The sequence below is a fragment of the Haliaeetus albicilla genome, chromosome 7 (genome assembly GCF_947461875.1).
Source record: "Haliaeetus albicilla chromosome 7, bHalAlb1.1, whole genome shotgun sequence".
NCBI classification, from domain to species: domain Eukaryota; kingdom Metazoa; phylum Chordata; class Aves; order Accipitriformes; family Accipitridae; genus Haliaeetus; species Haliaeetus albicilla.
The window spans coordinates 12,592,198-12,604,615 of NC_091489.1; the positions used below are offsets into that span (position 1 = coordinate 12,592,198).

Below are 12,418 nucleotides of genomic sequence, written 5' to 3' on the forward strand. Positions count from 1 at the left end.
TAAAGATACTGCTAACGCATTATCTATATGCTTCTTCCATGCTACTAAACTCATGTATTTTTGCTCAATCTCTTGAGAATATTAAAGAAAAAAAGGCTGCTGAAGCACAGAAGACACTAAAGCACAGACCTGAAAAACTGAACTTTGACAAATAGTAGCCTGATGCAAATATTCTAAATTCTGAATATGTGTTCCTCCCCTAAAAATATTACTGACAGAAGCTTTTCTGGTAGAGTGCTGTAATTTATGCAGTGAATTGTGCCTAATTATGCACATTGAGAATGTAACGAAGCAGTAATTGCAACAAGAGGCTCAGATGGAGTTGCAGTGTCTTGAGTAGCATGTTTTGTTACCAACACTGCCATTAGGATTGAAGGATTTCATGAACTGTGTGGAATTTTTTATTTATGGTTCTGAAGTGGTTTAAAGAGTTTGAGTAAAAAGTGCGATATAAAGATAAAATATAAATGAAACCTGCTCAGCTATTTGTAAAGGTTGATTTTTTTTTTATTTTTTAAATTTTCTTTTACTTGGGGGGATTTATGTATTGTTTTAATTTGCTTTCCAGACATTCAAATCTATAGAAGATTGTTACTTGATGTAATGTAGTTTTCTACTATATGTTAGTATACCCATACATACAGTATCAGTAGCTTTGTGTATTTTTATTGTTTGCTAATATGAGGTAAAGAGAAATTTAAGACTGTGGCTAACTCCCAGATGTATGAACATCTATGATCAATTGGAAAGCCATATTTTACTTGTAGCAGTCTACATCTGCCTGCATATTCTTTTCCAACTGAAATGTCAAAAGCTGATCTAAAGAAAGATACAGATAAGCAAAAGTAGTCTCAGCTTCAGCAAGTTACAATTTCTGCAATCAAAAGCCTTCTGTTATGAATAGTCATTCTGAAGGAAAAGATTAGTTTGAAGCTTGTTCTATGTAATTATAATATTACAATGTGAAAACTAGTTGACTTTTCACACAGTTTAAAGAGGAGCTTATTCTAGTATAATTTCTAAGAATACATAGCTCTTTGGGTAGACTACTTTTTCCTAGTGTGGGCTTTTGTTACACCTCTCATTTTCCAGTGTTCATCCAAACTGAATGTTTTGATGCATTTCGGTTTAGTATTTTCTCTCTAATATTTTCTTCATCTTCAGTGCACTTATAAATCTGTAACTGTTGTGATACTCTTCCAGAACTTCAATTAAAAAGAAAAAAAAAAAACAAACCAAAAACCCCCACAAAAACCGCAATCTGCACTGGTGGTGAAGCAGTGCACTGAAAATCTCCATTTGTTAACTTCTGCATGTACTTCAGTTCATACTTGAATTTTCGGTATCAATTGTAGTCTTACAAGAATTTTAAGGCAAGGCAGAACTACCTTTCAATGCTTAAAATTTTGAGTTTTTCTCTTTACCAATTGAAATTGGTTAGGTATGAACATGATACAATTTTGACTTTTAGGTAAAGCACTATCATTTGTTGTTTATGGTTTAATTTCTGTAGTGCAGAGGAGAATAATTTCTGCACAGGACCAAATTTTTTCTAGCTACTGAAAGAATATAAGAAACAAATCAAAATTGCTTCTGTAACAGTCTGCTCTAACAGTTCTTCAAAAACAAACCAAAAAAAAACCCACAAAAGAAAAGAAAACAAAAAAGCTTACAACATCTTTAAGAGGTATTGTTTAATGTATATTTAAGTTATTTCACCTAACTTCTTTATTGTGAAAAACAGTGAGTAACCATTCCATGTTCACATTTTCCGTGCTCTGTATGGAACTCTTAACATCTTTGTCACCTCTTCTTTCTTGCTCCTTCCTTATCCAGAGTGGTCTAGGATCTAGATTTGTTTCAATATCTCCTCATGCAGAAAACAATTCATTGATGTGATCTTACTTGTTTTCTTTTCTGGTTCTAATTCTAATAAACTGTTTTTTTGAGAAAAGGTGTCCAGAACCACACAGAAGGAAGGAACATAACTGATTGCAACCTGTAGTAGGGGCTACAGACACTATTCTTTCTACTTTTGCAGCTCTTATTAATCCTTTCTCACTTTTTTCCTCTATTAAGTTCTCCATATTATGAAGCTGGAGTCGGGGGAAACAGGACAGTGTGAGCCTTTTTCTGGTTCTTACAGACTACCTATTTATCTTTGCAGTCTGTGGTTTATCTGTTGCTGGGGTTTTTTTGTTTTTAAGTCTACTGCAGATAGTGCCTGTGAAGTCTCCAAAGCCAAAGTTGTTTACCCTACAGCAGTAGTATGTCTGTACCTTTACTTCTGGCTATTTAATATTGGCAGTCCTGTACGTGGGCTATGGAGTAGAAAAGGCAAGTTCTTGATATATTCCTTGAGCAAACTGGCATAATTTTTCAATCCCACAGCATAATGTCATTATTCCCCAGCCATTTAAGTTCATCTAAAATACTCTATCCCTTTTTGAAGCAGTGAGTTCCAAAGGTAGTTTACCTTTTGAGCTTCCTGATATGGTTTCCATGTTGCCTTTTATGCATACTTTTCTGTCTGAAGTGAAATTAGAGAAGCTCTTGAGCTTCCTAATGCCATTTTCCGCTCCTCCAGATTCAGTCCCTTACAGTATTTACTCTGTTTGATGTTAGCATTATGGTAAAATTGCCCAAGCTTATTCTTTGCTACTAGAGCTCTGTGTATAAATTAGAGTTCAAAAGTGTCCCTGTAAAACAAAAAAACAATACAAAACAAAAAAAAAGTATTGGTAGCTAATGCAGCTGTCATTGACTAACTGCAGACAGTACCTCTTAGCAAGATGGATGTATATAATTGGGAACCAGGGGTTACAATAATAATAACAACAACAAGGTCTCCAGATAAGTAAAAGTTCTTGATCTGTTAATTTAGTTTGAACAGCACTATTTTTTTTGTGTGAGCTTGTTGGTTCAAAAGCACAATTCCTAAAATGAATTTGTAATTTATCTTTGCTACTACTTCAAGATTTCTAGTCTTAAGCTAAACTAACTCTTGAAGTCTTTTCTACTTTTACTACTAGGGATTAACTTGACAAATTCACCCATGGTTTGAAAAGTAAGCCAACTGGTACCAATGGCCTGGCTTCTGTATATACTGTTCTGTCTCACATCCAGATTGCTAGAAACTGCCCAACATTTGACAGTTTACTTTTAAAATTGAGCAGAAACCTCCTCCAGGCTTGTGAGCCAGTCAGCTCTCAGTTGTATTATGTTTTCATATGCTGCAAGACCTAATACTGTGTTTTCTGAAATTCTTTTCAATGAAACATTGCCTCCCATGTAGTGAATTTTTTTATAGTGTTCTCCAAGTGATTTTACAGATTTAACTGATGAGGAAATTAATGTAAAGGGATTGCTTCCAAGCCTGCTGAAGCAGAACTGTTTCAAAGAAGAATCTCTGTATTAGCAGCTGCTAAAAATGCTATATATGAGTTCTCTAATAGCTGAGCACTGCTTTTTGTTAAATGTTTTCTACTGTTTCACATAGGTCAAATGTAACTATCAAAGTTGGAGCAATCTCATCTATTATGTACAGTACCGTTTTTTTTATTCTAAATTATGTCTTTCTATTTAACATTCATGTGCACTAACCTTTTAATATGTATCACAACTGAAGGACAACACTAAATATTTAATTAGAAAACACACAGCTTGTGTTCGTGGTAAATCCATGGTTTCATAAAAATATTAAAAGTTCATACACAAACCTGTATTAGTCTTTCTGGCAGACTAAAGTCAACTTTAATCCTTGATTCATCTGTGAAAAATCCGTGTGACAGATCAGTGTGATCTGTTTTTAGCTCTTCCATTCTTTGTTTCATAAGGATACAGACTCTGGCAAGCCTGCCCAAAGCAATGTGATTACCTTGAGAAATAAAACCAGGAGAAACCAGCATGCAGTTTTCACTGTGATGTGTGAAACTTAGAAACTGAAATTTGTCACTTTGTTGTCAGTTGATCTTGGTGAACCTGCAAATCTAATAATTACTACAAATTGTCCTGGCAGCATTATTGTTTAAAAAATAGACAAAAGTAGACAAAAAATATTACAATAAATCATTCCAGCACAATGAGATACTGCAAGTATATCACACCAGTATTTTTTTTCTTCATTGACATCCTGAAAAATAGCAGCTTTAATTTAAGTTTGTCCTTTTCCTGAATTTACTTCATGGACCTGACCATAAAAGATTGTCTGAAGTTCCAGTATGAAGAATTGAGATTAAATGAAAACTTGGAGAAAACTTACTTCTTTTCTAGAAATAAACTTTGGGCTACTGTTGGAGGCAGGATATTGAACTTGGTGGATCCATGGTCTAATTTATGGCCATTCCTTTGAGGTCTCTTCCTCAGCCAGCAGAACTCTTTGATGCTATCAACTCTTCAGTCATAGGGCTTTCTGAAGGATCAGGCAGATTGTGCAATAACTGTAGAAATTGAAAGCTTATCTCGGTCTGCTTTGCCTTTAATGCTACAAACACAGAGCACATTTCAGCCAAGCCTTAAACTCATGAAGGGCAGCATGTGCATAAACTAAACCCTTCATACACAGTTTTCAAGAAGAAAGATGTACCTAATCTGTCACTTTGTGTTTCAAATGCTAACTAGTGAAGGCCGTTTAGACAGTATGGGAAATACGGTGTTATAGAAAAAGACAAAAAATAAAAGATCTCTTCAGCCTCTTTTTCACAACGTGTCAGGATGGTTTGGGTTTTTTTCCCCCCCTACAAATTTTTTCCAGATACTGACATAGTAGCTGCTTCCAAGGTAGACATAAACAAAGGGGTAGGATTCTTACCTAAGTAAGCATAAAAGTAGATCAGAGGAATTTCACGCTCTTAAGTGCCTATTTTTCCTCCAGAAATATAACCTGGAATTTGAGGCAATAGTCAATAATAGGTGGAATTTCTTGAGCTGTGTACTTATAAACAGTCTGCTCTTTAAAAGGTATTATGCCCTATTTTAAACATAAACAGTATTAAAATGAGTGATGACGTTTGATAAAGAAGAAAATACCTAGCAAAACAAATATATTCATCTTGTTTTTCAATAAATTAAATACTAAACCACATATTCTGTACATATTAGAGCAAATGTGGATGTGTTTAAAAGTATGTTTCTGTAAAGACTTTAAAAAAATTTTAAGGGAAGCCTCTAACCTTTTTTCAAGACTAGAAGAAATATTTTTGCTTTGCTATACTCAGCCATTTAATTATGCAGGAGGAGTAGTCTATGGCAGAGTAGTTCCTTGAATTTTGTGTGTGGTGTTGGGGGCAGGGGGAATGTATAAAATGTCTAAAGTAAGTGTGTAATGAGACAGCTATGGGCATTTATTTATGTCTTTGCTTCTTAAAAGACGTTAGGTCTTCGGAGCTTATCAAGCAGCCAGTTGCTTTTCCAAGACAGTCATATTATTGTGATGGCAAAATTACTTTACACTGTTTACAAAAATGTTGGTCCTTCAAAATTTAGGATGATTCTGTACAGGAAGAAAATGGGACTATTTCTTCCTGATCCTGCTAGAATATTTTATAGTATGGATAAATGGGGCTGTTGGCAAATCTGAATCTGCAGTTCAGTAGAAAAGAAACAATTCTAAAGTTTAACTAAATTTAAAAAAAAAATCTTGTCTTTGGAAGCAGTTGCAAAGATTGGTTAAATAAGCAATATAGAACAAAAGGTCTGACGAATTATAGTCTTCTAACTCTCGGTTTTTAGGTTTTGAAACACATACCCAAGCTACAAATTGCATGGAGAGCTGGTTTGCATTATCCTTAATGTATCACTGCTTAATGATATCTCATTGAACCTTATAATAAGGTTACAAAATTCACCCAGTCTCTTTTAATGTATTATCTTGGTGTGATCCTAAATGCCTCTGCTTTATTCCAGGGAGCCTTTCATCATTCTCTCAGGAGGCTTGTCATATGACACTGTAGGAAGACGACCGTGTTTAACAGTTATGCATGGAAAAAGTACTGCTGTGCTAGAAATGGATTATTCTATTGTTGATTTTCTAACCCTCTGTGAAACACCATATCCTAATGGTAGGCTTTGGAAAGATTTTTCTCAGTACCTTGACCTCTTCTCTTTGGAGTTTTATCCCATCAGAATATTCTTTACTATTGCCTTTCTGTTTTATCTCTGGGGATCAGACTGCAGCAGCAACATCTGTTATCCCCATTGTCTGAAGTATGTTTTATTCCCGAAGCATCATAATACAATAGTTTATTATAAAACCTATTTTGCTTCTAGAAGAATGCCAATTACTGGTTCCATGGTTTTTCCTTTTTTTTAATCCCGAAAGCACATGCAGACAAAAAGTAGCATTACAATTTTAAGCTGTAGTTACTGCAGCAGATGTGTTCATTAATATTTATTTAAGCACATAAGACCTTTCCAGTCAATGCTAAATCTTGATTAGCATTTGTGCAGTACTCTTAACTTTTAGTGACTTTATTCATTCCAGTACTCAGATGAAGTTCATGACTAACCTGTAATCTCCCTTCTGTAGAAGGGGATTTTTTTTATCACAGTTTAGGTAGTTGTCCCAGTTTAATAGTGCCGATGACTTCAATGTTTTTAGCTGTCAACTTCCAGCAGAGTATATAAAACTGCTTAGCTCAGAATTGAGGTCTGCCTGAAAAAGGGAAAGATAAACTTTGGAAACTCCTTCAATTTTCTTATTTTAGTGTCAAGTCAGCTGTCTTTCAATCCATTTTGTAAGCAATTAGAACTTAAACCCCACTGAATAAGAGGAAAAGCAGTTTGGGGGGGGAGGATGTTATTGTTCAGTAATTGGCTCTTTCTCAAGAATACTGCTTATACAAGTTCCTCTGCAAGTTCCTTTTCCTGTTATTTGAGCTATTCAAATGGTTCTAGCAAACTGGAAGAGAGTTGAGAACATTGAATTAAAGGGAGAATATGGCTTCTCCAGACTTAACTTGGAGTATTCAGGGGAGTGAGTGTATAAAATATCTCCGGAAACTATAGACATCTAAGTGGGTTTTCTACTCCTGAGTGATAGAGTGCAAGGCCTGCTCACATTCTTGGGGCTGTGCATACAAGAACTACATTTACCAATAAGTAACTTTTTTCTTTCTTGTTTTCAGACTTTCAGGAACCATACGCTGTAGTTGTTCTCCTAGAAAAGGACTTAGTACTGATTGACCTTGCACAAAATGGGTAAGAATCTTGTGTAGTCTTTTTAATGGTTGCCTGCAGTGATCAGCCTGTTGTTCTCTGTTGTTCTGCTCTATAGCTTTTTAATCTACTGTAATACCTCCCTGTCCAGAACATAAAATTTTGAATATTAAATATAAGGTTTCTTCAGCAGAACTAAGTATCTTTATAGATCAACTTTTCTCAGGTTAATATGTAGTAGATGAGTAGAATATTATGTGACTTTTTCCAGGTTTGATTGACTGACAGAAATTACTGATCACTGCTGCTTTTTAATTATCACAGTTTATTTTGAAGCTGATTCTTTAGTGCTATGGGGGAGCTCAGAATTTTGGGGAAGGGAGCAGGGGGAACAACTATTCAGATAAGGCAGGTAATTTTGGCTGACACTGAGTGTTGTTGTTACCACATAAATACTTGCTGATTTTATTGCCAAATGCATTGCTATCTGTTTTGCTTAAAGTAACTCAATACTGATGCAATAAATATCATATATGTAAAATGAGAATGGTAACATCTACTTCCTGGTTTACTACTGTGGTAAGAGGTTGCTTAAAATTAGTATCCTATTACAGTTTTCACAACTAATACTTGTCTAACCCATTTTGAGTCTCCTGTTACTTTGTCCATGGAACAGTCCTTATAATCTATTAAGTGGTGATTAAAAATTCTGGATCCTACAAATTTTTCTATCAAGGATTTTGAAATTAGTATAGGCAGTAAAAACTAACTATTAAGGGATTAGTAGCAGAGGAACCAGACATATAAGATCTTTGTAGTGTTCCTGATTAAAAGTCACCAGTGGTCAATGAATTAAAAAAATCATTGCGAAGAACATCCTTCTAGGGCAAACCAAAAACCTGTAAATATGTATCCTCAGAGTCAATGGTTATACCTTAGCTAATGAAGACTCTATTGAATTTGGAAGAAGGTCAAGTTTAGTCCTAATATCTCTGCAGCTACTGAACAATTTCATTTAGTTTTTCCCAATCTTACATGGCCATATGCTGTATCCAAAATTTGTTTCTGATATACCAAGGGCATTAAGCTTCCAACATTCATATGTTGAAAGATGAATAAAACAAGTTTTAATGAGCTTGAAATAAAACGGTTTGTACAAGGCTTTTTTTCTTAAGTGAAAGTTTGCAGTGCCTGAAATTTGAAGTCATGTTAAGGCTTGTTCCATTTAATTTTAAAAAATCTTCAGCAGCTATGTTTTTAGAAGACTTACGATGGTCTTTTTTACAAATGACTTGCAAAGTATTAATTGTTTCACACCTGAAAAGCAATTAATAGTTTTTTTGCTACAGGAGGTTTCCTTTTGCCCTGTGTCATATGGATTTATCATGTTTTGTTAAAATTAAGCCTCTTTTCCATTTGATTTTTAGAATATTGTTTTAGCTTTCCAGATAGGTCTGTATAAAGTTATTGATATGCAGAATATTTTCATCTGTTGATAATTTTTCCTTTAGATGAGTTAAGAGGCTGTGTCCCTTTTGGCCCCTCTCAAAAAAAAAAAAAAGGCAGGGAGGAAACGTATGGATAGTATGCATTTCTCTGGAGATAAATGTTCTTGGAACACAGATGTATTTACCTCTTATTATTATTGGCTTTTTTCCCTCATTAAGGCTCTGTGACTTTTCTGATGGAGGTGATGGTGGGGAGTATATATATGTGTGTGTGTGTTTGCTTCTAATTGGTAATGGAGTGTTGCTATCTATAGCTTTCAGAAAGTGATCTTGGAGTTGCAAGTAGGTTATGAAAAGTGCTGGAAGACTTTGTCCAAGAACAGTATAATAATACAAAGTGGGAAGTGGAGTCTTCCCATCTTTCTCCCTGGAGGAATAGACTGAAGAGTTAGAAATAAATTCGTAGCTCCACATTACTACAACTAGGACTTGGTAACTTCAGTTTTTCACAGGCAATTAAAATAGTAAGCTCTTAAAAATAGGAAACTATAGGGAATAGCGGTGTTCTAGAAATATTCTAGAAACAGTAAAAACTTTAGGTTCTGTCTAGAGTACTACACTACCTTGATAGCATACTGGATGAGCAGTAAAGCTGCATAGTATATTTGTTCATAATCTAATTTGATATGCATTTATTTTCCTCTAAATGAAAAGAACGCAAACTTAGTCTTTAGTGTTTTACTTGTGTTCCTCATTAAAAAAAAAAGTTTTTCTTAGATTAACAGTCATCCCCTTTCATCCATTAAAGGTACCCTATATTTGAGAATCCCTATCCTTTGACTATACACGAATCTCCGGTTACCTGTTGTGAATATTTTGCCGATTGTCCTGTGGACCTCATACCTGCACTCTATTCAGTTGGTGCTCGACAGAAACGTCAAGGTTACAGTAAGAAGGTACAACATCTACTACATACGTATGTATTTGAAAATACTGAAAATCAACAGCTCTAAACAACATAAGAGTGGCCATACTAAGACCAAAGATCTATCTGACTTGTTATCCTGTCTTTGACAGTGGCTAATAGCAGATGTCTAGGGAGGATATAGCATATGTCAAGCCTATAGTCATGCTTTCCTGATGTGCTCCCATTGATTGCCGTATCACTGGAAGCTAAGGGACTTCCTGGAGCAGGGATGTTGTTTATAGCCCTTGATTATTTTTTTTCTCTGCAGTCGATATGTCTAATCACTTTTTGAAGATGTGAAATAATGGAATCTGCAGTATCTGCAGTAATTTCAATGGCTTAACTTTGCACTGTATGATATTTTCTTCCTCAGTGTATTTGTTAATCTTCCAGGAATGGCCTATCAGTGGAGGCAACTGGGGTTTGATCACTCAGAGTTATCCAGAGATAATTATTACAGGGTAAGTGACACCACAGTGTAGTAATAACTTTCTTAGCTGATTAAGTAGAAGTGAGAATATTTTGCGCCTCTTGTAGAAAACAATGTTCCAAGAGTGGTTTGAATGATTTAAAAAATTATGTTCACCAGACAAGTCATTTGCCTAATCTTCCTGAGGTGTTAAAAGGAAAGTAAAGCAAAATGTGGAGGAGAAGGTAGGAACAAAATGATAGCAGGTGTTTTACAGGGATTATTACTATGATGTGGTATTGCGATTATGTCTGCTTGCTATCAATATATGCTGGATGAAACTTACCTTTTATTCTTTAACTTTTGGAAAAGAGTTGAGTAGTGTTTTAAAGCACAGGAAGTCCATTAAATAGTTATTGAGTTCAGTTCTCAAAGGGAAGCCAATTTTTTTATTTCAAAAAGGACAACCAAATACTTAAATCTGTTTGTTTTGATCTCTTTTTGAGACTGATCCTTCTAATACTGCTCTAAGGAGCATAAACCAAATATATTTTGTAACCATGCAGTGCATCACTGAAAGTGAGAGCACTACTAAAGTTTTTTTTAGAACAGCCCGTTAACCGTAATGAGGATTACTGTCACTTTATGCTACACATTGGAGAAACGTTGAGAGACAGTCCTGAAAAAAAGTCTAGTCATCTGATTCTCAATTTCAAGGATAAATAAACAAGTTAGGTGACTCATTTACACTGAAATACAGTACATTTAGGCATCTCCTTTACAAGTGTAACTCCAAATAAATGGCAACTTTTAAGAAATAACACATGGCAAGGTATACCAAACTGCTTAATGGATACGCAGGTATCTGAAATCAGTATTTAAAATCGTAAATTAGTATTAGTACAGAGGAATTTCAGGGAGTTAGCCTCCAAAGGTTTTTTTAATCCCTTCTGTCCAAAGTAATTGGGGTGCATGTTTGCAAAATATCTGCTTCCAATAAATTGTGAAAATAAAGTGTCACTAAGAATACTAAAAAAACCATAATGCTAGCCATATATTTTCTAATCGGTAGCAAAGAGGTCTAACACTCCAACTAACCATTTTACCATCTTATTAATTTTTTAATATTTCATAGGCATGCTGATGGGTCAATCAAGTTTTGGGATGCCTCAGCAAGTAAGTGTTTTCAGTAGAGATTTTTTTCCTGTGCAGTAGGAGTTTTCTAAACTTACTGATTTCTCTAATGGAATGTAATTGCAGATTAGTTATTCTCATTATTTCCTGCCTCATGTAAAGTCAGTAACTCCATAGGAAACTGATTTAAAATTAAATAAAGTTCACATTATTTCTTAGTTAAGTGTTTCACTGTTTTTACCACCTCGGTGAAAATGCACTGGTAGTCCAAGGACCTGCTAGAATGGAAGAGTTCTAAAATTTTTTAGAAGCACCTTCAGAAGCACATTATTGAGCATTGAGATGCATGATGGGCAAATGCATTCCTTTTTAGTACAATTGAATTTCAGTAAGTTATTTCTGTCTTTTTAGACAGGAGAGAGGCATGTGTTTATAAGATATCAGCTCCCCATAAATTACAGTATCCAAAAATGAGAATTGGAACCAGTAGTAGTTCGTGCTAATAAAATGATCTAGGCATTTGTGAAGAAAGGCAGAACAGTAAAGACAAAACACTTTTCTTTGGTGGAACACTGAACAGGTCTGAAGAGTCTGATACCGTTTTACATTTCAGTTAAAGAGTCAGTTGCATCTGATGGTCTACACAGCTAACAGTGAGAAATGCAGTAAGAATTCAAATTAGAATGGACTGCAGAGAGTTAGATGTTTTAATTAATCTAGTTCTGACTAACCTTACTCTTGGTACTTAAAAGCTGTCTGAAGCAATCTTGGAATCATTATCAGTTGTCTTTGAAAACTTGTGGAAGACTGGTGAGATTCCAAAATGCTAAGGCGCGTGTGGGTGTGGGAGGGAACAGATGCAATGTATATGTTTAAAAACTAGGAGGAGTATTATCTGGAGTGTTATAGATCTTTAATTTCACTTTAGGGTGGGGGTAGAACCTGGGGGGGGGGACAACAATCCTGATTGATTGTCTGCACTTAAAAATTCTATTCAGCATAGATCTGTCAAAAAGATCCTGTTAAAGGCACTTAGTTTCTTTCTAAAACAGATAAATAAACCTGTTAAGGGAGAAACTGCAAGTATCCTGTATCTTGATTTTAAAACTTTTAAATCTCAATAGCACAGTCTTACAGATGAGCTAGAGAAGTGTGATTCTGGTAAAAGCACTGAAATATGGAAGAGGAGAAAGGATGCTATAAATTAAGTTTTCCTAATGATATAATTGGTATTTGTAGCAGTGATTTGGGCCATTAACTAGAGAATATGTCTGTGATGTCTGAAAGCAACACCAAGGCAGTTGA

General features: G+C 34.9%; 1 protein-coding gene across 14 annotated transcripts in view; it reads left to right on the plus strand.

The window, feature by feature from the left end:
• STXBP5 (syntaxin binding protein 5) overlaps positions 1–12,418 on the plus strand; it is a 120,377-nt gene that overhangs the window by 64,826 nt on the left and 43,133 nt on the right. For all 14 annotated transcript variants that reach the window (XM_069786952.1, XM_069786951.1, XM_069786954.1 and 11 more), the window contains 5 exons: positions 5,905–6,059; positions 7,125–7,197; positions 9,412–9,559; positions 9,964–10,031; positions 11,115–11,155. In XM_069786952.1, coding sequence (XP_069643053.1) covers positions 5,905–6,059; positions 7,125–7,197; positions 9,412–9,559; positions 9,964–10,031; positions 11,115–11,155 — 485 coding nt within the window. The remainder of the gene's footprint in view (positions 1–5,904; positions 6,060–7,124; positions 7,198–9,411; positions 9,560–9,963; positions 10,032–11,114; positions 11,156–12,418) is intronic.